At 38.1% G+C, this 22620-nt stretch overlaps 1 protein-coding gene across 7 annotated transcripts in view; it reads left to right on the top strand.

The window, feature by feature from the left end:
* The window catches only part of ACAP2 (ArfGAP with coiled-coil, ankyrin repeat and PH domains 2), a 177032-nt gene that overhangs the window by 37853 nt on the left and 116559 nt on the right, over positions 1–22620 (top strand). For 3 of the 7 annotated variants that reach the window (XM_073023763.1, XM_073023762.1, XM_073023761.1), the window contains 2 exons: positions 1118–1421; positions 21123–21180. The exons of 1 other annotated variant lie outside the window; for it this stretch is intronic. Coding sequence is in view for 3 of the 6 variants with exons in the window: in XM_008009595.3 (XP_008007786.1) it covers positions 21123–21180 (58 nt within the window). In the remaining 3 variants the exon portion in view is untranslated. Of the gene's footprint in view, positions 1–1117; positions 1422–21122; positions 21181–22620 lie in introns of those variants that run through there. 3 more of the 7 variants (XM_008009595.3, XM_038003092.2, XM_073023760.1) reach the window with 1 other exon arrangement.

The raw sequence follows: 22620 nt of genomic DNA, 5'->3' as shown, positions 1-22620 counted from the left end.
TGAATTTGAACTCCTGGCTTCAAGCAGTCCTCCTTTCTTGGCTTCCCAAAGTGCTGGCATTATAGGCATGAGCCACTGCACCCAGCCCCCAGTTCTTATTTTTAGCCAAGTGTAGATTCTTAAGCATTTTGCTGACAGGTCTGTGTGGTAAGTGATGATACAATCCTTTACCATCATCAAGACCCAGCTTAAGAACAATTTGTTTTTGACATTCATTGTGAGTTTTTTTTTTTTTTTTTTCCCCTTAGTACTAAAGAGAGACAATGTCTTGCTTGTTGCCCAGGCTAGTCTCAAACTCCTGGCTTCAAGAGATCTTCCTGCCTCGACCTCCCAAAGTGCTGGGATTATAGGCATGAGCCACTACTCCTGGCCTTACAGTGTGTTTTAATCCTGCATATTTATTTTATTTTGTTAATTATCTGTAAGTCTCTCCATGGTTTGATCTAGAAATTTGTCTGAAATTGGCGTGTACTAGGAATATGTCAGTTAGAGGAAAAATACTGTAGATTACCAAGGAAATAGCTAAATAAATGTGTGCCTTTTGATGTGAAAAATTGTTTTAATGTTTTTTTCTTCCAATTTAAAAAATTGTGTTTAAATACAAATAACATGAAACTTACCGTCTTGACCATTTTTTAAGTATACAACTCAGTGATACTAAGTACATTAATTTTGTGTAAAGGATGCATATTCTATTATATGCATATGTCATGTTGTGCTTATCCATTTTTTTGTTGGTAGACACTTGAATTGCTTCCACGTTTCATCTATTGTGAATAATGCATCTGTGAACATGGGTATACAAATATCTCTTTGATACCCAGCTTTTGGGTTTTTTGAGTATATACTCAGAAGTGAAATAGCTACATCGCATGGTAATTCTTTTTTAATTTTTTGGAGTGTTGCCGTAGTGCTTTCCACAACAGTGGTACCGTTTTACATTCCCACCAGCAGTGCACAAGCGATCCAGTGACTCCACATCCTCATTGATACTTGTTATGCTTTTTTTAGTAGCCATCCTAATGGGTGTAAGATGGCTTCTTAGTCTGTTCCTGCATCGATGACAGAATAGCATTGACTAGATAATTTATAAATAATGTACATTTATTTCTCACAGTTCTGGAGCTGGGAAGTCCAAGATAAAGATGCCAGCAGATTAGTGTCTGGTGAGGGCCAGCTATCTCTGCTTTCAAGATGGCACCTTGTTGATGTGTCCTCATATGGCAGAAGGTGGAAGGGCAAAAAAGGGAGCATTAGGACCCTTTCTTCAACCTCTTTTATAAGAGCCCTAATCCATTCATGAAGGCGGAGCCCTCATGTCTTCATCACTTCCCCAAAGGCCCCACCTCTTCACACTGTGACAATGGAGATCAAGTTTCAACATGAATTTTGGAGAGACACAAACATTCAAACCATAGCAGGTAGTATCTTATAGTTTTGATTTGTATTTCCCTAATGATTATTATGTTGACCTTCTTTTCATGTGCTGATTGGCCATTTGTATATCGTCTTTGGAGAAACGTCGATTCAGATCCTTTGCCCATTCTTGTATCATGTTGTTTGTGTCTTTCTTGTTGAGTTTTAGGAGTTCTCTGTGTAGTCTGAATATTAATCCCGTACCAGATGGTTTGCAAATATTTTCTCCCATTCTGTGGATGGATTTTTTACTCTGTGTCTTTTGATACACAGAATTTTTCAGTTTCATAAAGTGCAGTTTGTCTGTTGTCTTTTGTTGCCTGTGCTTTCGGTATCATATCCAAGAAATCATTACCAAATTTAGTGTCATAAAGCTTTTAATTTATGTTTTCTTCTAAGAGTTTTATAGTTTTAGATTAAAACTCTAGATTTAGATTTAACATTTCAGTCGTGGATCTCTTTTGAGTTAATTTTTGTATGTGGTATTAGGTAAGGGTCTTCATTCTTTTGCATGTGGATATCCAGTTTTACAAGCACCATTTGTTGAAAGGACTGTCTTTTCCCCATTGAATTATAGTAACACTCTTGACAAAAATCATTTGACTATATATATGAGGGTTAATTATGGACTGTGTTCTATTCTGGAGGTCAACATGGCTGTCTTTATGACAGTATTAATCTGTTTGATTACTGTGACTTTGTGGTAAGTTTTGAAATCAGAAAGTGTGAATCCTCCAGTTTTACTTTTCTTTCTCAGAATTGTTTTGGCTATCCATTGTCCCTTGAAATTTCATATGAATTTTAGGATAGGTTTTTCTATTTCTTTTTTTTTTTTTTGGAGATGGAGTCTCACTCGCTCTATCGCCCAGGCTGGAGTGCAGTGGTGCAATCTTGGTTCACTGCAACATCCGCCTCCCAGGTTCAAGCAATTCTCTTGCCTCAGCCTCCTGAGTAGCTGGGATTACAGGTGCCCACCACCACACCCAGCTAATTTTTGTATTTTTAGTAAAGATGGGGTTTCACCATGTTGGCCAGGCTGGTCTTAAACTCCTGACCTCAAGTGATCCTCCCACCTCGGCCTCCCAAAGTGCTGAGATTACAGGCGTGAGCCACTGTGCCCGGCCAGGTTTTTCTATTTCTACAAAAAACGTCATTGTAATTTTGACAAGAATTGCATTAAATCTGTAGAAGGCTTTGGGTAATTGACATCTTAACAATATTAAGTCTTCCATTTCATTAACGTGGGATATGTTTCCATTTGTTTATTTCTTTTATACTTTCTTTTTTTTTTTAGGTATGTCTCATAGTTTCTATTGTACAAGCCTTTCAACTCATTGGTTAAGTGATTTTCTATGTGTTTTGACTGTTTTGATGCTATTATAAATGGCATTGTTTTCTTAACTTTCTTTTCAAATTGTACATTCTTAGTGTATATAGAAATGCAACTAATTTTTGTGTGTTGACTATATCCTGCTACTTTGATGAATTTATTTATTCTAACAGGTTCGTTTGTGGAATCTTTAGGGTTTTCTACATACAAAATAAGGTCATATTTTCTGTAAACAAATACTTTTACTTCTTCCTTTCCAATTTGATTGCTTTTTGTTTTTCTTTTTCTTGCCTAGTGACTCTGACTAAGACTTCCGGTGCTATGTTGAATAGAAGTGTTGAAAGCAGTATCCTTGCCTTGTTTCTAATCTCATAGGGGAAGCTTTCAGTAGAGTATGATGTTCACTGTGGTTTTTTAGTATATGGCTTTTATTTTGGTGAAGCAGTTTCCTTTTATTCCTTTTTGTTAAGTGTTTTTTATCATGAAAAAAAGAATTTTGTCAATATGATTTTTCTGCATCAGTGGAGATGATCATGGATTTTTTTCCCTTCATTCTGTTTATGTGGTATAGTACGTTGTTTTTTCTTCATATGTTGAATTATCCTTGCATTCCAGGAATAAATTCTACTAGGTCATGGTGTATAATCCTTTTACTATGCTGTAGAATTAAGTTTGCTAGTCTTTGTTGAGGATTTCTGCCTCAGTGTTCATAAGGGATATTGTTCCATAGTTTTCCAGTTGTGTCTGGCTTTGGTATCAGGGTAATGCTGGCAGCATAAAATGAGTTTGGAAGTTTTCCTCCTCCTCACTTTTTTGGAAAAGTTTGAGAAGGATTGGTGTAAGTTCATCTTTAAATGCTTGGTAGAATTTGCCGGTGAAGCCATTAGGTCTAGGACTTAATTTTTTTTTTTTTTTTTTGAGACAGGATCTCACTCTGTCACCCAGGCTGGAGTCCAGTGGCATAATCTCCACTCACTGCAACTTCTGGTTTTTGGGCTCAAGTGATTTTTGTGCCTCAGCCTCCCGTGTAGCTGTGACTGCAGGCTGCGAGCCACCAATGCCCGGCTAATTTTTGTATCTTTTCTAGAAACAGAGTTTCGTCATGTTGTCCAGACTGGTCTCGAACTTCTGAGCTGAAAGCAATCTGCCTGCCTTGGGCTCCCAAAGTGCTGGGATTACAGGCATGAGCCACTATGCCCTGACCTGTTTTGGAGATTTTTGATTACAAATTCAGTCTCTTTACTAGTTATAGGTCTATTCAGATTTTCTCTTTCTTTATGAGAAAAGACTAAAGTCTTGATAAGTTGTGTTTCAGGGAATTTTGCATTTCGCCTGGGTAGTCCAGTTTGTTGGCATGTACTTGCTCACAGTACTCTCTTATAATCTTATTTCTCTGGAATTGGTAATAATGTCCCCATTTTCACTTCTGATTTTAGTAATTTGAGTCTTCTCTTTAAAAAAAATTCTGTGTAGCTAAAAGTTTGTCATTTTGTTGATATTTCTAAGAACCAGTTTTTGGTTTCATTGACTTTTCTCTGTTGTTTTTCTGTTTTCTGTTTCTTTTATATGTGCTGTAATCTTTCCTTATTTCCACTTGCTGGCTTTGGGTTTGGTTTGGTCTTCTTTTTCTAGTTCCTTAAGTCGTAAAGTTAGGTTTTTGATCTGAGATCGATTTTTCTTTTCTCTTTTGAGACAGAGCCTTACTCTGTTGTCCAGGCAGGAGTGCAGTGGCATCATCTCATCTCACTGCAACGTCTACCTTCAGGCTCAGGTGATCCAGCCTCCCAAGTAGCTGGGGCTACAGGCATGCACCACCACGCCTGGCTAATTTTTGTATTTTTTGTAGATGTGGGGTTGTGTCATGTTGCCCAGGCTTGTCTCAAACTTCTGAGCTTAAGTGATCCACTTGCCTTGGCTTCTCAAAGTGTTGAAATTACAGGTGTGAGCCACTGTGCCCAGTCCTTTCTTGTTTTTTAATATGAGCATTTATAACTGTATTTTAATGTTTTTTTTTCCTTTTCTTAATTTAAAAAATAACTCAAACTTTTTTTTTGTGGAGATGGAGGCTTGCTATGTTGCCCAGGATGGTCTCAAACTCTTGGGCTCAAACAATCCTCCCACTTCAGTTTTCCAAAGTGCTGGGATTACAGACATGGAGCTACCACCCCTGGCTTGTTTTTTTTGTTTTGTTTTTTAATAACAAAATGTTCTTTCCATAAGTTTAGTTTCCAAATTTTATTTCCATTCACTACTAAAAATTATTTAACTGCATTTTTTTATATTGCATGTACAGAAATTTAAATTTTTATGAAGTGAAAATGTCATTTTTTGCCTATCTGCCTTACTTCCTTCCTCCCTCCCTCCCTCTTCTTCCTGTTCTTCCTCCTCCTTCTCCTTCTCCTTTCTTCCTCTCTCTCTCACATAGGATCCTTTTATAAGGTGGGTCATTAAAGACATATTTAAATATGTTGCATGACAAGATTTAAGCTATAGGACAAATAATATTTAAACATTTAAGCCAATCTATCAGTCTGCAAAGATTTTAGTAGTTTATATTTCTTTCTCCTTGAATTCTGTTAAACACAACATATTTTGAACTTTTGTAGCGTGTCTTAGTTTATACTTCCTTGGAAGTGTCATACTTAGGAGTTTTGTGAAGCTAAGTACGTGACTTACTGTCAAAGCTGTCAGCAGACTTACTCAAATCCAATCAATGTAAAGTGGTAAAATCTAGGGCCAAGAATAAAGTCATATGAAATATTTACTCAAAATACGAACACTCGGGAACAAAAGGGGAACTGAGTGATCAAACCTGTAGCTTAGAAGAAAGAAAAGAAGGCTCACCCTTGTAAACTCAGCACTTTGGGAGGTCAGGGTGGGAGGATCACTTGAGGCCAGGATTTTTAGTTCTCTCAATCTGGTGTCTTGCGATGAATAGTTTTCTGTTATTTAGGTGGTAATATTAAGTATCACCAGGAATGTGCAACTGTGAGACTGTAGAGATCAACAGGTGTTTTAATGAGTATCCACTGTATCTGTAGTCCTTTCCTAGCCATGGTAAATCAGTGGATTATATCTAGTGATAAACTATGGAATATAAATAAACGCCCAACCTGAGTACACATGACTGAAGTTTTACAATCTATCACTTATATTACACAATCTCCTTTTAGAATATGAAGATATTTAAATAAGAGGGTGAGGACTTATTGATAGAAAATAAATTTTGAAGTATAAAGATTCTTGACTCTTGATTCTTGATGTGATTGCATTAAGGTTAATGTAGCTAGATTGATTATTCAAGCAAAGGTAACCCAGTTTTCCAGTTATGTTTATTGCTGAAAAACAAGATTGCTAAATTTGTAGAACAGAATGTATAATCCACCTGATGTGGTTTGGATCTGTGTCCCCACCCAAATCTCATGTTAAACTGTAATCCCCATTGCTGGAGGTGGGGCCTAGTGTGGGGGTGATTGGATCATGGGGACGGTTTCTCATGAATGGTTTAGCATCATGCTCTTGGTGCTGTTCTTATGATAGAGTTCTCCCGAGATCTGTTCATTTGAAAGTGTGTAACTCCTCCCCGTGCCCCTGGCTCCTGCTCTAGCCATGCAAGACGCGTTTGCTTCCCCTTTGCCTTCTGCCATGATTTGGTTTCCTGAGGCCTTCCTAAAGCCACTATCACACTTCCTGTACAGCCTGCAGAACCATGAGCCAATTAAACCTCTTTTCTTTATTAATTACCCAGTCTGAGATACTTTCTTTTTTTTTTTTTTTTTGAGATGGAGTCTCGCTCTGTTGCCTAGGCTGAGTGCAGTGGCACAATCTCGGCTCACTGCGACCTCTGCCTCCCAGATTCAAGCAATTCTTCTGCCTCAGCCTCCTGAGTAGCTGGGATTACAGGCGTGCACCACCACACCCAGCTAATTTTTGTATTTTTAGTAGAAATGAGGTTTTACCACGTTGGTCAAGCTGGTCTCCAACTTCCGACCTCATGATCTGCCCACCTTTGCCTCCCAAAATGCTGGGATTACAGGCATCAGCCACCGCACCAGGCCTCAGGTATTTCTTTATAGCAATGCAAGAATAGACTAATACATCATCCTTAACAGTTAATGAAATTAATTGGAAGTGATTGGGCTTGTATATGTGTTCCTTTAATTTTGAGAGTTCATCAGCAAAGGGCAACAATAACCATAGCCATACAAAATGAAACATAGAGTTGGAATGCAATCAATCCTAATTTTATAGAAAGACAAGAAAGCACAGATCTCAGTGTGTCTATGCCTTGTCTCGTGGAGAGTGAGAGCTAGATCAGGAGTTCTTATATTTGTAGGAGTTAGACCGTGTTTAATGTAAGTGGCAATAGGTTGGTTGCAGTGGCTCATGCCTGTAATCCCAGCACTTTGGGAGGCTGGAGTGGGTGGATCACTTGAGATCAGGAGTTTGAGACTAGTCTGGACAACATAGTGAAACCTGTCTCTACTAAAAGTACACAAAAAAGTAGCCGGGCGTGGTGGTGCTCACCTGTAATCCCAGCTACTCATAAGGCAGAGGCAGGAGAATTGCTTGAACCTGGGAAGCAGACTTTCAGTGAGCGGAGATTGCACCATTGCACTCCAGCCTGGGTGACAGAGCAAGACTCTGACTCAAAAAAAAAAATTATATATTATAATTATATAGTTAAATTATATTTGCATTATATAAATATGTGTGTATATAAAATAAAATATATATGTATATAAATATATGATGTGTGTATATATATATAAATATATGTATGTGTGTGTATATATGGCAGTAGAACTTTTGCCTCAGCCTTCTGAGAAAGAAAATGAAGATTTCTTTTTCATCCAATGAATTACCTTTCACTTCGGGGAATGGGTTGAGAATGGAAAGAGGAGGCAGGGAATCTGCTTACTTACCTTTCTTCCTGAATGCTACAACGCATTTTCAGGGTATCTAGTTGGGAACATTTTTATTCTCATGCGCTGCCTATAATTCAATAATTTTATATTTCTGGGATATTTAAAAATATTTGATTAATCTCTTCCTTAGAAGCACATTTTTGGTTCATCAAAATATCAGGCCAGAAGTGTTTTTCAATGTTTCTAAAATTGTTTTTCAGCCATTTTAATTTGACTTAAACCTGATGTTAATTCTTAGTCCTCTTGTTTGACCTGTCAGCAGCTTTTGACATACTTGATTACTCCTCCTTCTTTGATACACTTTTTTCACTTCCCTTCTCTGTGGCACTCTCTGGGTTTTCTTCTTACTTTATGTGTGTATATATGTGTGTTGCCTAGGCTGGTCTTGAACTCCTGGGCTCAAGTGATCTTGTGCCTCAGCCTTCCAAAGTGCCGGGATTGTAGGAATGAGCCACCTCGTGGGGCCTGGTTTTCTTCTTATTTCATCAGTTGCTGCTTCTCAGATTCTTTTCCTCATTCCTTTTGTTCTTCCTGACCTTTACTATCAAAATGCCCCAAGCTTAAGACATCTCTGCCTTTACTTTTTATTTTAATAATGTCCAGTCTTATCGCTGCCGATACTGTCTATGTGCTCTTGATTCCTAAACTTACACCTCCAACTCAGACTTCTAAACTGGAGACTCATGTGCATCCACCTATTTGAAGTCAAAATTTATTAATATTTATCTTAATAAATATTTTGGAGTCAAATCCAAAACTGAGCTCTAGATCTTCTCTCCCTAAATCTGTTATGCCTGTAGTCTTCCCCATCTCAGTTGGTTATAACTAGTTTTCTTTTTGCTCCAGCCTGAAACTTTGGAATTATACTTGATTACATATTTACCTGTACCTGGTGTACCCATGCATATGCTTGCATGTCACATCTAATTCATCAAGAAATCCTCTTGGCTCTACATACAAAATATATCCAGAATCTTAGCATTTCTCACCACTGATTGCTACTTACCTTGCGCCGTCTTCATCTTTCATCTGGATGACTGCTGTAACCTCCTTACTAGTCTCTTTGGTTCTTCCTCTTTTGTTTCTTTGCAGTCTTCTCCACATAGCAGCTGAATGAGTCTTGACAAAGTATGTTACAGCCTGTTTCTTCTCTGGTGCAGACCTTTCGGTGGTTACCTAGTATAGCTGCTGTTATCATTGCTATGGGCCTACAAGGCTCTGATTGTGATGGGGCGCTCCGTTAGTATTCTGACTTTTTCTGCAGCTCTCTCCCTTTCTGGTTCTGTTTCGGCCATACAGGCCTCCTTGCTACTGAACGTTCCAGGAATGTTGCATTGGTGGCTTTTTCGGCCTGTAACACCCTTGTCTGCATGGCTCACTGTGTTACTTCAGGTCTTTGCTCAAATGTCACTTTCTCAGTGAGAACTATTTTGATCAATTTTAAATAGTAAAATTGTAGCCGTCCCTCTCTCCCCTTGTTTCGCTTTTCTTTTTTCCCATAGTACTTACCACATTATCGCATAGCATCCAATTGACGTCTTGATGATGTTTACTGTTTATAGCTTGTCTTCCCCTTCAGAATGTAAGCTCTAGGATGGCAAGGATCATTGTTTATTTTGTTCTTATATTCCAAACAATACACATTTGCTGCCATTTGTTGTTAGAGAAAAGGGAAATTTCTTCATTTGCCAGAATTTTTCTAGGAATGGTATTTTTTTTAAATAAATTTTTCGTTGTTGGTTTTAAACTTTTCCCTGCTTCTGATTAGTGTGACTTGTTTGATTCTTTTCTTCAAGTGTCCGCGGATCCTGTCTGATCGTAAATTGAATGCCTTGAAGAAATCATGATCATGTAATTTTGTGCTCCTGGTGGAGCAAATACCTCCTTAGCTCACGTCAAATTTCTGTCAAGGCCTGTTTTAGAAGCCCAAATCTGTGTTATTCTAGAAGAGTATTACATTATAAAAATTTTCCTTTTCTGTCAGCTTAAAAAATTATACCTATAATAATGGTTACACATAGGTAAATAGGTACGACCTTGTATGTCAAAAGAAGACTTTTTCCTTTTTTCATTGTAACTTTAGTTTTAAGGTCTATGCAATTATGTGTAGTTCTTTATTATTTTATTTTTTTCTGGTGACTTTTATAGTAACATTTATATAAGGCTGGAGAGGCCATAGCAGATTAGAATAACAAGGCTGCATGCAGCAAGAGGGAATTGGAAAGTTGCACATAAATACATGTATACTGAGATACAGGTATGTAACCATTTTGAGTGACCCCAGGCCACAAATAACAGTTGTTTTAAATGCTCCATTCATCCACCCATTCAACAAGTGTTTACCTGGTAACTAACTGAACTAGAGATAGCTAAATGAATCATAGTGTCTGCTTTTGAGGCCCTCAGTCTAGACATAATGACCAGTAATTTAATTATCATTAGTAAATTGAATGTCAGGCGCTCTATTTGAAGTGCGCCGAGTGCTCTGTGGAAATGGTGGTGGGGGGTTGCTCATTCTGCTGGGGAGTAGAAGGTGCTTCGGTGTTAGACGTTTACCATCCCAGGTGGTTTATGTGTGAAGATTGTCTTTAAAACCCAGAGCCTGTTTATTAGGCTCTTAAATTTGTATTCAGCTTCCTCTTTACAGATCTTGTAAAATTTCTGGGGCTTAATGGAGATGAAATACTGTGTAAAATGATTTTTTTAAACACAGCTGCTTTACTTTCATCTAATAGTTCTGTCATTTAGCAGCTAAGTTTTCTCTCAATTCAAGATTCTGTGATTCTGGGGTTGTTGCTCATGTACTCAATGCTTTTCTCTTTGTGTTTTGCATTACTGTTCTGTAGTCATCTCTCTTTGTTTTGGAGACAGAGTTCACTCTGTCTTCCAAGCTGGAGCGCAGTGGCACAGTCTCAACTCACTGCAACCTCCGCCTCCTGGGTTCAGGTGATCCTCCTGCCTCAGTCACCAGAGTAGCTGGGATTACAGGCGTGCACCCCCACGCCCGGCTAATTTTTTTGTATTTTTAGTACAGACAGGGTTTCACTGTGTTGGCCAGGCTGGTCTCAAACTGCTGACCTCAAGAGATCCACCTACCTCGGCCTCCCAAAATGCTAGAGTTACAGGCGTGAGCCACTGTACCCAGCCTAGTAGTCTTCTCTGAACATACAAATGTGATACCATGCATGAAGGTGGCATGTAGATGATAAAATATAGGGAGATGTAATGCAGATTAACTTTTATGTATTAATACAGATGTTGGTTGTTTATGGAGGAGCCTGGGAAAGTTATAAATGTGACTGTTGAGCAGCCCATGATATGTTGTGGAGAGAACCCTGCAAGGCTGAGTATTTGGTTCCCTACCTGCTGTGATTTGCAGAATATTTTGTGCCTCCAGTATTACTTCCAATTCCTGAAAAGGGTAATGGGAAACAGCCATAAAAGCAGGAATGTGGCAGGTTTCTGATTATAACGTAGTTAATTAGTTAATTATAGAGACCAGAGTCTGGCTCTGCTGCCGGGGCTGGTCTGAAACTCCTGGGCTCAGGCTGTCCTCCTGCCTTGGCCTCCCAAGCTGCTGCCAGTATTACAGGCATGAGCCACCTCGCCTGGCCTCTGATTCTAATTTTTGACAGTTTTGTCTGGGCCTGTCCCTAAATACTCCACCATCTTGCTTCCTTCTCTCATTGAGGGTCTGCTTATATCCCATCTTTGAAATACTTGGTCGTCTTTTCATTATTATCAGCCACCATGTTCTTTCTTCATGGAAATCTCCTCTGCCCCTTTTGTGAATCATGAAGTTTACAATGCTGTCTTCTCCTTAGATGTATTGCCTGTGACACTCTACTAATAACACCAAACTTTAACTGCTTTGGTTGAAAATTTGATTTTAACCCTTTAAGCAATGATAAGCTAATTTTCCTGTCATGTTGAAGCCTACTACAATGGTAAGAATTCTTGGAAATGGAATGATTTTGTAGAAAGTCAACTTTAAAAAAAGTTTTTTTTAAAAGACTTTCTCCCTGTAATGCTCATTTTTCTCATTAACGTAACCTTACCCCTCTTTAGATGACCAGTGCCTTCATTCTAGTTTTACACCCTGTGTGGTGAAAACTGGAAGCGACTCTTAGCCATTTGTCACCAGTTATTTATTTATTGATCCCAACATGATAAATGGCCATGCCTTCTTCTGCCACCTTTTTCTTATGGCACAGTAGAATGATGTTAACTGGCATTGTAATTATAGTGCCATTTTGCCTACTTGGGTCTGCTAACTCCCTGAACAAGAAACACAGGCTGTTAAAGGAGGAGGGTGAAATAGAAATAGAGCTTTCTAAACTAGAACGGATTTTTTTTTGTTTTTTTCAGGGAAAAAGAATAACTTAATATCTGATCACACTTAAAACATTACTAGTATTTCCTTAGATTAGTATTCTGTAAATAATGAATATTTGCCACTGCACATGTTAAAAATGACTGTATATAGCTACTATCTTTATGCAGAGCAAATTTGGAAGTGACTATTGAAATCATCTACCTGTTAATATGAGAAGCTGAAGCCCCAGGAACAGAAGATTCTATAGACCTCTCCTCCCACCTCAAATTCTCTATGTAGGATGATTATCTGGAACATATATATATATATATATATATATTTTTTTTTTTTTTTTTTTTTTTTTTGAGATGGAGTTTCACTCTTGTTGCCCAGGCTGGAGTGCAATGGTGCAATCTCAGCTCACTGCAACCTTCAACTCCCAGGTTCAAGCGATTCTCCTGCCTCAGCCCTCCGAGTAGCTGGGTTTACAGGCATGCACCACCATACCCGACTAATTTTGTATTTTTAGTAGAGACAGGGTTTCATCATGTTGGTCAGGCTGTCTTGAACTCCCAAACTCAGGTGATCCTCCCACCTTGGCCTCCTAAAGTGCTGGGATTACAGGCGTGAGCCGTTGCACCTGGCCCTATTATCTGGATAATATTTTAAGTTCTTCCTTTTTTTTTTTTTTTAAAATCATGAGCTGGGATTTAAAGGGGTTATTGATATCTGAGTTATGACTTAAGAGTGTGATATTCATTCACCAGGGCCATACCATTTGCATCTCAACCTTGTGCTGTGATTTGGTTGCTTTTTCAATTATACACCTCCCTGGCTCCCTGATGGTTTTATTTTGGATACTATGTATTGACAGGGGGAAATTTGAGGGCGAAAGGGTTATAGATTTTTTTTTTAAGCTACTTTTTTTAAAAAAAGTTTTTCCCCTCCCCCCTCCATCACTGGGAAGTGGCAGAGTAATGTTTACAATCCGTAAAACAGAAATATAATGGAGCTTGCTAAGAAAAATACAAATGTGGATGGAAAACAAAATTTTTTTTTTGGCCAAGTGTGGTGGCTCACACCTGTAATCCTAGTACTTTGGGAGGCTGGGACGGGAGGATTGCTGCAGGCCAGGAGGTTTGAGACCAGACTGCTCAACAAGACTGGTCAACATAGTGAGATCCTGTCTCTACAAAAAATAAAATACATCTGTTTTCCTCCAAAATATTAAGCCAAACAAAAAACTTGAAAAATCCCACTATTTTCATCTATATTCGTACTCTTGTCTTTTAAGAAGTATGCAGAGGAGACTTTTGAGAAGATGGATGAAACTTGTTAATATAAAATCTGGTGAGGCTTTTTTTTTTTTTATGGCTTAATCATTTTCTTCCCCCCTTAACTCTGTTGAGAGCACAAGCAAGGGCCACCTGGAGGAAATCTTACTTAGAAGAGAAACAAATCCAGGTTCTATTAGATTGGTGCAAAAGTAATGGCAAAAACCGCAATTACTTTTGCACCAACCCAATAGCTTTCCTTTGAATACTTAATCCTGAATAATAGAATGTTAGGTCTTGAAGTGATATTAAAGATGTTCCAGAGTGAGAGAACTGAGGTCTGGTGTGGTTAAATGATTTTCTCAGGGACTCATATTAGTTGACAGACTAAAATGTTGGTTTTCTTTTTTTTTTTTTTTTTTATTATTATTATACTTTAAGTTCTAGTGTACATGTGCATAACGTGCAGGTTTGTTACATATGTATACTTGTGCCATGTTGCTGTGCTGCACCCATCAACTCGTCAGCACCCATCAACTCGTCATTTACATCAGGTATAACTCCCAATGCAACCCCTCCCCCCTCCCTCCTCCCCATGATAGGCCCCGGTGTGTGATGTCCCCCTTCCCGAGTCCAAGTGATCTCATTGTTCAGTTCCCACCTATGAGTGAGAACATGCGGTGTTTGGTTTTCTGTTCTTGTGATAGTTTGCTAAGAATGATGGTCTCCAGCCGCATCCATGTCCCTACAAAGGACACAAACTCATCCTTTTTTATGGCTGCATAGTATTCCATGGTGTATATGTGCCACATTTTCTTAATCCAGTCTGTCACTGATGGACATTTGGGTTGATTCCAAGTCTTTGCTATTGTGAGTAGTGCCGCAGTAAACATACGTGTGCATGTGTCTTTATAGCAGCATGATTTATAATCCTTTGGGTATATACCCAGTAATGGGATGGCTGGGTCATATGGTACTTCTAGTTCTAGATCCTTGAGGAATCGCCATACTGTTTTCCATAATGGTTGAACTAGTTTACAATCCCACCAACAGTGTAAAAGTGTTCCTATTTCTCCACATCCTCTCCAGCACCTGTTTTTTCTTGACTTTTTAATTCATTTCTAGTTTGTTTTTCCACTACTCCCTTTCCTATTACAGGATTGAATTTCTCGTGGATCTTGCTAGGTTTGCTTAGTAGACCAATTTGAGCACATAGGAGCAGTTACAACATTTCTAAGATAATAAATAGAGAAGAAAGGCCTTTTAATTTCATCCATTGAAACTTCTGAAAACAATGAAGGCAGAGACATTTATTTTCTTTATTTATTTAGAGATGGAGTTTCACTCTTGTTGCCCAGGCTGGAGTGCAATGGCACGATCTTGGCTCACTGCAACCTCTGCCTCCCGGGTTCAAGCGATTCTTTTGCCTCAGCCTCCCGAGTAGCTGGGATTACAGGCGCACACCACCACGCCTGGCTAATTTTGTATTTTTAGTAGAGATGGGAGTTTCACCATGTTGATCAGACTCAAACTCCTGACCCCCCGTGATCTACCTGCCTCAGCCTTCCAAAGTGCTGGGATTTCAGCCGTAAGCCACCACACCACACCTGGCCAGCAGAGACGTTTATAAAAGATTATTATTATATAACAAATACACAGTTGCTTCTTGGCCTTTTGGCTAAGATTAAGTATAAGTATAAATTTAGAACTATAACCTTCCTTTTTACTGATTCTGTATTGGTTCTGCTCTGTTTTTTAGGCTCTTACAGGAGCTGGATAGAACCTACCTTGATAACCCTAGAAACCAAGTGGATTTTAAAATATATTATCATCGTATGTATCATACATATGTAGTCCTCTAGCCTAGATTGAAGTTAGGAAATTAGAAGAAGACTCCAGTCTGTATTTGACATGTGATCTTTGGAAAGGGATAGCAGTATTGAAGTGTTTTTATCTTTCTTCCAGTAAGCCTTTTGTACTTCTAGAAGTGTTTTCTCTTAAAGAAAATTAGATTTGCTGTTTTAATTGCTGATTTTAGGCCTGTTTTAACTGTTTTTTGCCCCTTTTTCACACTATTTCAAATTCATTTTGGAAGTATGTGATGATCTTACTACTGCTTTCTTCTCATGTGGCCCCATAACATGAAAACAAAAAGAGATTGTGTATTTTCTTTAACACTGTGTAAATGATCATAGCGGACATTCACTGACTACTTAGTGTTTTCACATGTATATTAACATTTGTCAATGTCTCTGGGAGAGACTGTTGTTTATCTGTGTTTTAAAGAAGAAACTGAAACACAAAGAACTTGTTCATCATTACACAGCTAGTACGGAGTAGAGTAGGGATTCACACACCAGCAGTTTTCTTTCTTTTTTTTTTAAACTTTATTCTACTGCCTCTCAACATAAAGATGTTGTAGAGTCCCAGCATAAAGGACCCAGAACCTAACCAAACTAGTAAGGGGTGGCCATTCACATTCTAAAAGTATTTAATGGGGGATTTCTATTAAAAAGCAGGTTTCTAGAGTGTGTGTTGTGTTGTTTTGGTCCAAAACAGAGGGAATAATCTCATTGGTATAGGGCCTTTTCGTGACTCTTTTTTTAACCACTTAACAAATCTCAGGATTACCTTTGGGTCAGTGAGCCTTCCTTGGTGCAGCTGTTGTCCTTTCCTTGCAAAGAATAGTCCAGCATTGCCCAAGGTGCGTAAGGCTGTTGAACTGAAAGAGGAAGCTGGCTTAGGATGATAGGTACTGTGATTGACACATACATACAGGCACCTTTCCTGAGTCTCTAAACGGTTATTCAATTCACATGCAACTTTTTGAAATACATGTATTATATAAAACAAAGGAATACAACAGTTTCAAAATCTGCACATTTTGAATATCTATTTCTATTTGATGATTTTTTATTAGGTAGTTATGACTTAGAGCCTGAAATCCACCTTTAATGTTTGAGGATATTTATGTGCCTATTAATGATCTTGAATATCCTTCTATTGGCAATTTAGATTGCATCACCATGTGACCTAATTTTAAATTATTAATTTTATTTTAAAGCTATTGCCAAGTTGGAATGAAGGGTTTTTTTTTTTTCTTGGTTGTTGTTGTTAGTTTTTAAGGATTTTAAATGAATGGGAAAAATAATTTTTTAGCATACTACTTCTTCTTTTTCTTTTTCTTTTTCTTTTTTTTTTCTTTTTTGAGACACAATCTCACTCTGTCTCCCAGGCTGGAGTGCAGTGATGCGATCTTGGCTTACTGCAACCTCTGCCTCTTGGGTTCAAGCAATTCTCCTGCCTCAGCTTCCCAAGTAGTTGGGATTACAGGCATGCGCCACTGTGCCTGCCTAATTTTTGTATTTTTAGTAGAGACAGGGTTTCGCTGTGTTGGCCAGGCTGGTATTGAACTCCTGACCTCAAGTGATCTGCCCACCTCAGCCTCCCAAAGTGATGGGATTACAGGCGTGAGCCACTGTGCCCTGCCCATACTTCTTTTTTCTTTCAAATAATTTTATAAAGAAAATGTAATGCTCATATTATACATACTATTTAGTTATTTTAATGTATACTCTTTTATAAACAGTAGCTTAAAAAGTTGATTGCTACAACAAGGATATACAGTTATCTGAGTGGAGAGAGTTCTGTTTTTGAGCCTCATTCATTTCATAGCCATGTCTTGGTGTTAAACTTGCTATTGGATTTTTTTCTCTTCTAGTTTTCTTCTTCTTCTTTTTTTTTTTTTTTTTTTTGAAATGGAGTTTTGCTCTTATGGTCCAGGCTGGAGAGCAGTGGCGTGATCTCAGCTCACCGCAACCTCCGCCTCCTGGGTTCAAGCGATTCTCCTGCCTCAGCCTCCCTAGTAGCTGGGATTACAGGTGTCCGCCAGCACGCCTGGCTAATTTTCGTGTTTTCATTAGAGACGGGGTTTCACCATGTTGGCTGGGCTGGTCTTGAACTCCTGACCTTACGTGGTCCACCCACTTCAGCCTCCCAAAGTGCTGGGATTATCGGCATGAGCCACTGCCCCGGCTTCTTTTCTAGTTTTATGTTTTGAGGTAACTGTTTTCTCAGTTGACAATAACAAACTATGATGCATGAATAGATAAAAGAATGAAGGTATTGTTATTAAAAATAAGTTATCTGTTTTTTTGGAATTCTGGGCTTATTCAGCTTCTTAGAGTACAGACAACTAGAGCTAAGTCCAAATTTTATTTTCTTTTATGTATTTCATATATGAGAAAAGATTTTCATTCATGTTCTTATATTTGACATTCATAATAGTCAGTAAACTTTTTCTGTAAAGGGCCAGATAGTAAATATTTTATGCTTTGTGGGTCATATGGTCTCTCTTGCAACTACTCAACTGTGCCATTATGGCGTGAAAACTGCCATAGAGAGTACGGAAGTGAATTAACTTGTCTCTGCTTCCTTAAAACTTCAGAGGAACAGAAATTTGAGTTTAATATAATTTTCATGCATCACAAAATATTATTTTTTAAAAATGTTGTTCAGCCACTTAAAAATGTAAAAACCATTTTTAGCTTACGGACTTTGTAAAAACAGGTTATGGGTCAAACTTGGCTGTTGGGTAATTGTTTGCTGACCCTTGTGACTGTTCATTGTCTTCTCTTTTCTTCCCTTTCTCTTAACATCTGTCTCCTTTATTTCTTACTTTCTGTTTTGCTGCTCAATCGTGTATTTTATTTCATTGTTAATGTGTGTATAACTTGATTTTTTTAGATTAAATTTTAAGCTATGGAGGGTAGGGGTCTATAATTTTGGCCTCTTTATTACCTTGCATTTTTATAAAAGTTATATGCTTAGTAAGAATTTGGGAGGATAGCAGAGAAATAATGTCTGTCATTTAATATTTGAAAGATTGTTGTGTAAATTCTTTTATTTCACTTATTAGTTTATTAAACATATGTCCCAGAATGGTTCTATCTCATTAATGAATAGAAGTCATCTCAGTGGTAAGCTAAAGGAGAGGAAGAATCTGTGAATTGATTTTGTTCCTTGTGTCATGTACTGTGATTGATGATATGAACAGTACTCATTTAGTCTTTACACTCCCTGTTTTTTTGTTTGTTTGTTTGTTTTTTAAACGAGATGGGGTCTTGCCCTGTGGCCCAGGCAGGAGCGCAGTGGTGCAGTCATAGCTCACTGTAACTTGAAACTCCTGGGCTCAAGCGATCCTCCTGCCTCAGAATCCCCAGTAGCTGGGATTACAGGCACACACTACCATGCCTAGCTGACATTTTTTATTTTTAATTTTTTGAGAGACTGGATCTTGCTTTGTTGTCCAGGCTGGTATCAAACTCCTGGACTGACACTACTTTTTGTATTTTTTGTAGAGACTGGGTTTCACTCTGTTGGCCAGACTGGTCTAGAACTCCTGACCTCAAGTGATCTGCCTGGCTGGGCCTCCCGAAGCGCTGGGATTACAGGCGTGAGCCACTTTGCCTTGCCTCTTACCTTTCTTTAAATGTGTTGTTTCACAAAAGTGAATTAGTAGAATCGCGCAGTGAAATAAGATTGGAGAAGTTACAAACAGTTTCTACCAACCCATTTGTTTAGTAGAAACCAACGATTAAATCTCAAACTGGTCATTTCAACTAATTTGCTTGAAAGAAATGGAAGATTGAGTAAAGATAAATAAAGATTAAAATGTAAATGAAGAGGGTATCTGATAATTAGAGTACTTGGTGAGTTTCTCCCTTGGCTCAACATTTTGTTTGTGTGTCTGTACTGATATGGGGAACTGAGACTGGTGAGCGAGGTGCACAGTGATAGAATGTGTGTGAGGTGCTGGAGGGGCACAGGAGGGTATGCTATTCAGCTTGAGTGGTTGAGGGGTTCCAAAAGGACCATGTATTGGGGAGGTGGTATTTGGACTTCTTTTTCCCCTTTATTAGCTTTAAAAGTTACTTAAAAATGCATAGTTATTGAAAATAAACAATCCAGAATTTAGTAAAAAGTGCAAATCCTTATTTATCCTTTCTGCTGTCAAATTCCCGTTCTTCAGAGTTGTAGTTTGTTGACTGATAAATATGCTTCCAAATTGAGCTTTTGCTATGCATATAATTTTGTAGCTTGCTTTTTTCCCCCCATATAATACTCCATCCTGTGCATATTTCCATATTAGTAGATATAGATCAATCTCATTTAAGATCTTCTGCCTCACGTAATGGTATGGATATATCGTAATTTATTTACATTATTTCCTATTGCTGCACATCTAGGTTTCTAACCTGTTACAGTGAATATTCTCATACATATACATTTGTTCTCTTGTGTAAATTAAGTTTTAGATGATGAGTAGGTAAAGGGACTGAGGACTGATGTGGATGAAAAATGTTTTCTAGGTTAAGGGGACAATGCATAGTTTGAAAAACTTTGCTGAAGCGAATGAGAAGCTTTTAGTCAGGAAGAAGTGTTTTTGTTTCTGCGCTAGAGAGTGCAGCACCTTCTATTTTCCCCAGTTGTATGCTAGTGCATCTCATTTTATCATAGGCATTTCCTTACTGAATAATTCATGGTTATTTTCTGATTTTAGAGATTTAAAAACTTCTTAAAAATAAATGTTACCCGATGGGGAAGCAGAATCACAAGCCGATAAGGTGATGATTATTCAGAGGTGTCACAGAGGTGAAGTGGGAGTTCTGGAAATAGAGTTTTTTGTTTTATTTTGAGACAGGGGCACCTAGGCTGGAGTGCACTGAAGCCTCAACCTCCCAGGCTCAAGTGATCCTCCCACTCAGCCTCCTGAGTAGCTGGGACTACAGGCATGAGCCACCACGGTTGGCTCATCTTTTTATTTTTTGTAGAGACAGGGTCTTCCTGTGTTTCTCAGGCTGGTCTCTAACTCCTGGGCCCAAGCAGTCCTTCCCCTCAGCCTCCCAAAGTGCTGGGATTACAGGTGTGAGCCACCACGGTTGTTCCGGAAATAGTTTTTATCCTACCTCTGTCTCCTGAGAATATCTTACTCAGTGTAAATCCCCCATTACTATCCAACTTTAAAAAAATTTAGTTAAATCTTAAAATACCTCTTTGAGAATTGCTAGTTTATCAAGTAGATATATGAAAATGGCATAAATGATTTAAAGTAGATGAATTACATTTTGTTATACATACTCTTGAGTGTAAAATGTTTTCATCCCTAAAAACTTAGTTGCTACTATTTTGTTTGAGACAAATTTCCAATTTTGAAATGTTGTCTTATAGTGTGATATGAAGTGCTAACTGCCATTATAATTGTATTCTCTTTTGTCAATAAAGTATTTGGCTTATTTAATTTCTGCATTTTTCATAATCTAACCTTCGCTAATTTTTCTGTATTAAAATTATATTGCTAGGAGAAGAAGAGAGACTAAAATTAGTGTTAGGTGCTGATTAAAAAAATACTTTGGAAACAAAAAAGGGTGATATTTTTCTGAGCTATTTCTAAAAGTAAAAGCTCTTCTTTTTGGTTGCCGACAATGCCTTGCAGTTTGGTTGCATGTGTTTTGTTATCAAGAAATCTGATTCTTTGTACGCCTCAACTTTTAAAATTTCTCCTTTATTTAAAAAGTGCATGCTAAATAGCTGTATTTAGTATTATTAATTGGAATAATGCTAATGCTTTGAGTATAAATTAGCGTAATGTGTTCTGTCGTTGTCCTAAACAATAATTGTGTTATCTGTTGTATTGCATGATGATGAAGTATTTATACTAAATTCCAAGGTAATTATTACTTCATGTGAAGTGTAATTTTTAAGCATTCATATCTATCTTTTCATTTAGAGTTACTTTTCAAGAGTAGAGTATACATCTGAACAAATGAAATAACTTATTTTATATTTAACTTTTCTAGGGCAGCTTTGGAAGAAGTAGAAGGTGATGTGGCAGAATTGGAACTAAAACTTGATAAGGTAAATTTTACATGTGTAGCTTTTTAAAACATCGATTCTTGTTTGCCATAAATAACTATTAGTACCTACAATAGTAGGTACCGTTTTTATTTTTTGGAGACAGAGTCTCACTCTTGCTCAGGCTGGAGTGCGGTGGCATGATCTCAGCTCACTGCAACCTGTCTCCTGGGGTCAAACGATTCTCCTGCCTCAGCCTCCCAAGTAGCTGGGATTACAGGCATGCACCACGCCCAGCTAATTTTTTGTGTTTTTAGTAGAGACGGGGTTTCAACATGTTGGCCAGGCTGGTCTCAAACTCCTGACCTCAGGTGATCCACCCACCTCGGCCTCCCAAAGTGCTGGGATTACAGGCGTGAGCCGTCACACCAGGCCTGGTAGCTTTTTATCTCTATGAGGGTAAATGCTATTATTATCCCAGATTTACACATGAGGAAAGTAAGACTAGAGACACTAAGTAGCTTGTGTAAAGTCTAATCTAAGTGCCAGAGCAGGAATTCGAATCTATGTCTGACTTCAAAGCTCACTAAACATCCTTTATGTTGTTAGAAGCTTTTTCTGGGGCCAGGCGTGGTGGCTCACGCCTGTAATCCCAGCACTTTGGGAGGCCGAGGCGGGCAGATCACCTGAGGTCGGGAGTTCGAGACCAGCCTGACCAACATGGAGAAACCCTGTCTCTACTAAAAAAATACAAAATTAGCCGGGCATGGTGGTGCATGCCTGTAATCCCAGCTACTTGGGAGACTGAGGCAGGAGAATCGCTTGAGCTGAGGAAGCGGAGGTTGCTGTGAGCTGAGATCGCACCATTGCACTCCAGCCTGGGCAACAAGAGTGAAACTCCGTCTAAAAAAAAAAAAAGGGAAGCTTTTTCTGTATTTTCTACCAAAAACATCTTTCTTTTTTGTTGCTTAATGGATTTCATATATAACCTGACCATTGTATAAATTTGGGTGTGACCACGTTCAAATATAAATATAATTTAAAATATTCAATTTTTAAGCTAATGCCAGAAATGCTTAAAATATACTTAGTAATCAGTATGGTCATATTTTATGGAAGGATAAATGTACATTGATTTCCTCCATCTATATTATTGATGATTTTTTTGGTGTCTGTCCAAGAAACATTGTTTGCTATATAGTAGGCAGAAGTAGTAGAATGAGAAGACAGCTTATGATCCATTTGTTTAGATGTACTTCTGAAGCCACTGCTCATTAAAATGTTTCTCTTTAAATTTCTGGAGATAAATCAGATGTATATATTTGAAATACCTTTTCTGGAAATGATTTTCTAGTTTAATGATTATTATAAATGGCATTGCTGTGTAACGTAGTGCTTCTCAAACCTAAACTTTGCATAGGTATCCCTTGGGGATCTCATCTTGTGAAAAAACAGATTCTGCTTCAGTAGCTGGAGATACCTGAGATTTTGTGTTTGTAACCG

Source organism: Chlorocebus sabaeus, chromosome 15 (assembly GCF_047675955.1).
Source record: "Chlorocebus sabaeus isolate Y175 chromosome 15, mChlSab1.0.hap1, whole genome shotgun sequence".
NCBI classification, from domain to species: domain Eukaryota; kingdom Metazoa; phylum Chordata; class Mammalia; order Primates; family Cercopithecidae; genus Chlorocebus; species Chlorocebus sabaeus.
This window is presented reverse-complemented; position numbering and strand designations above follow the sequence as displayed.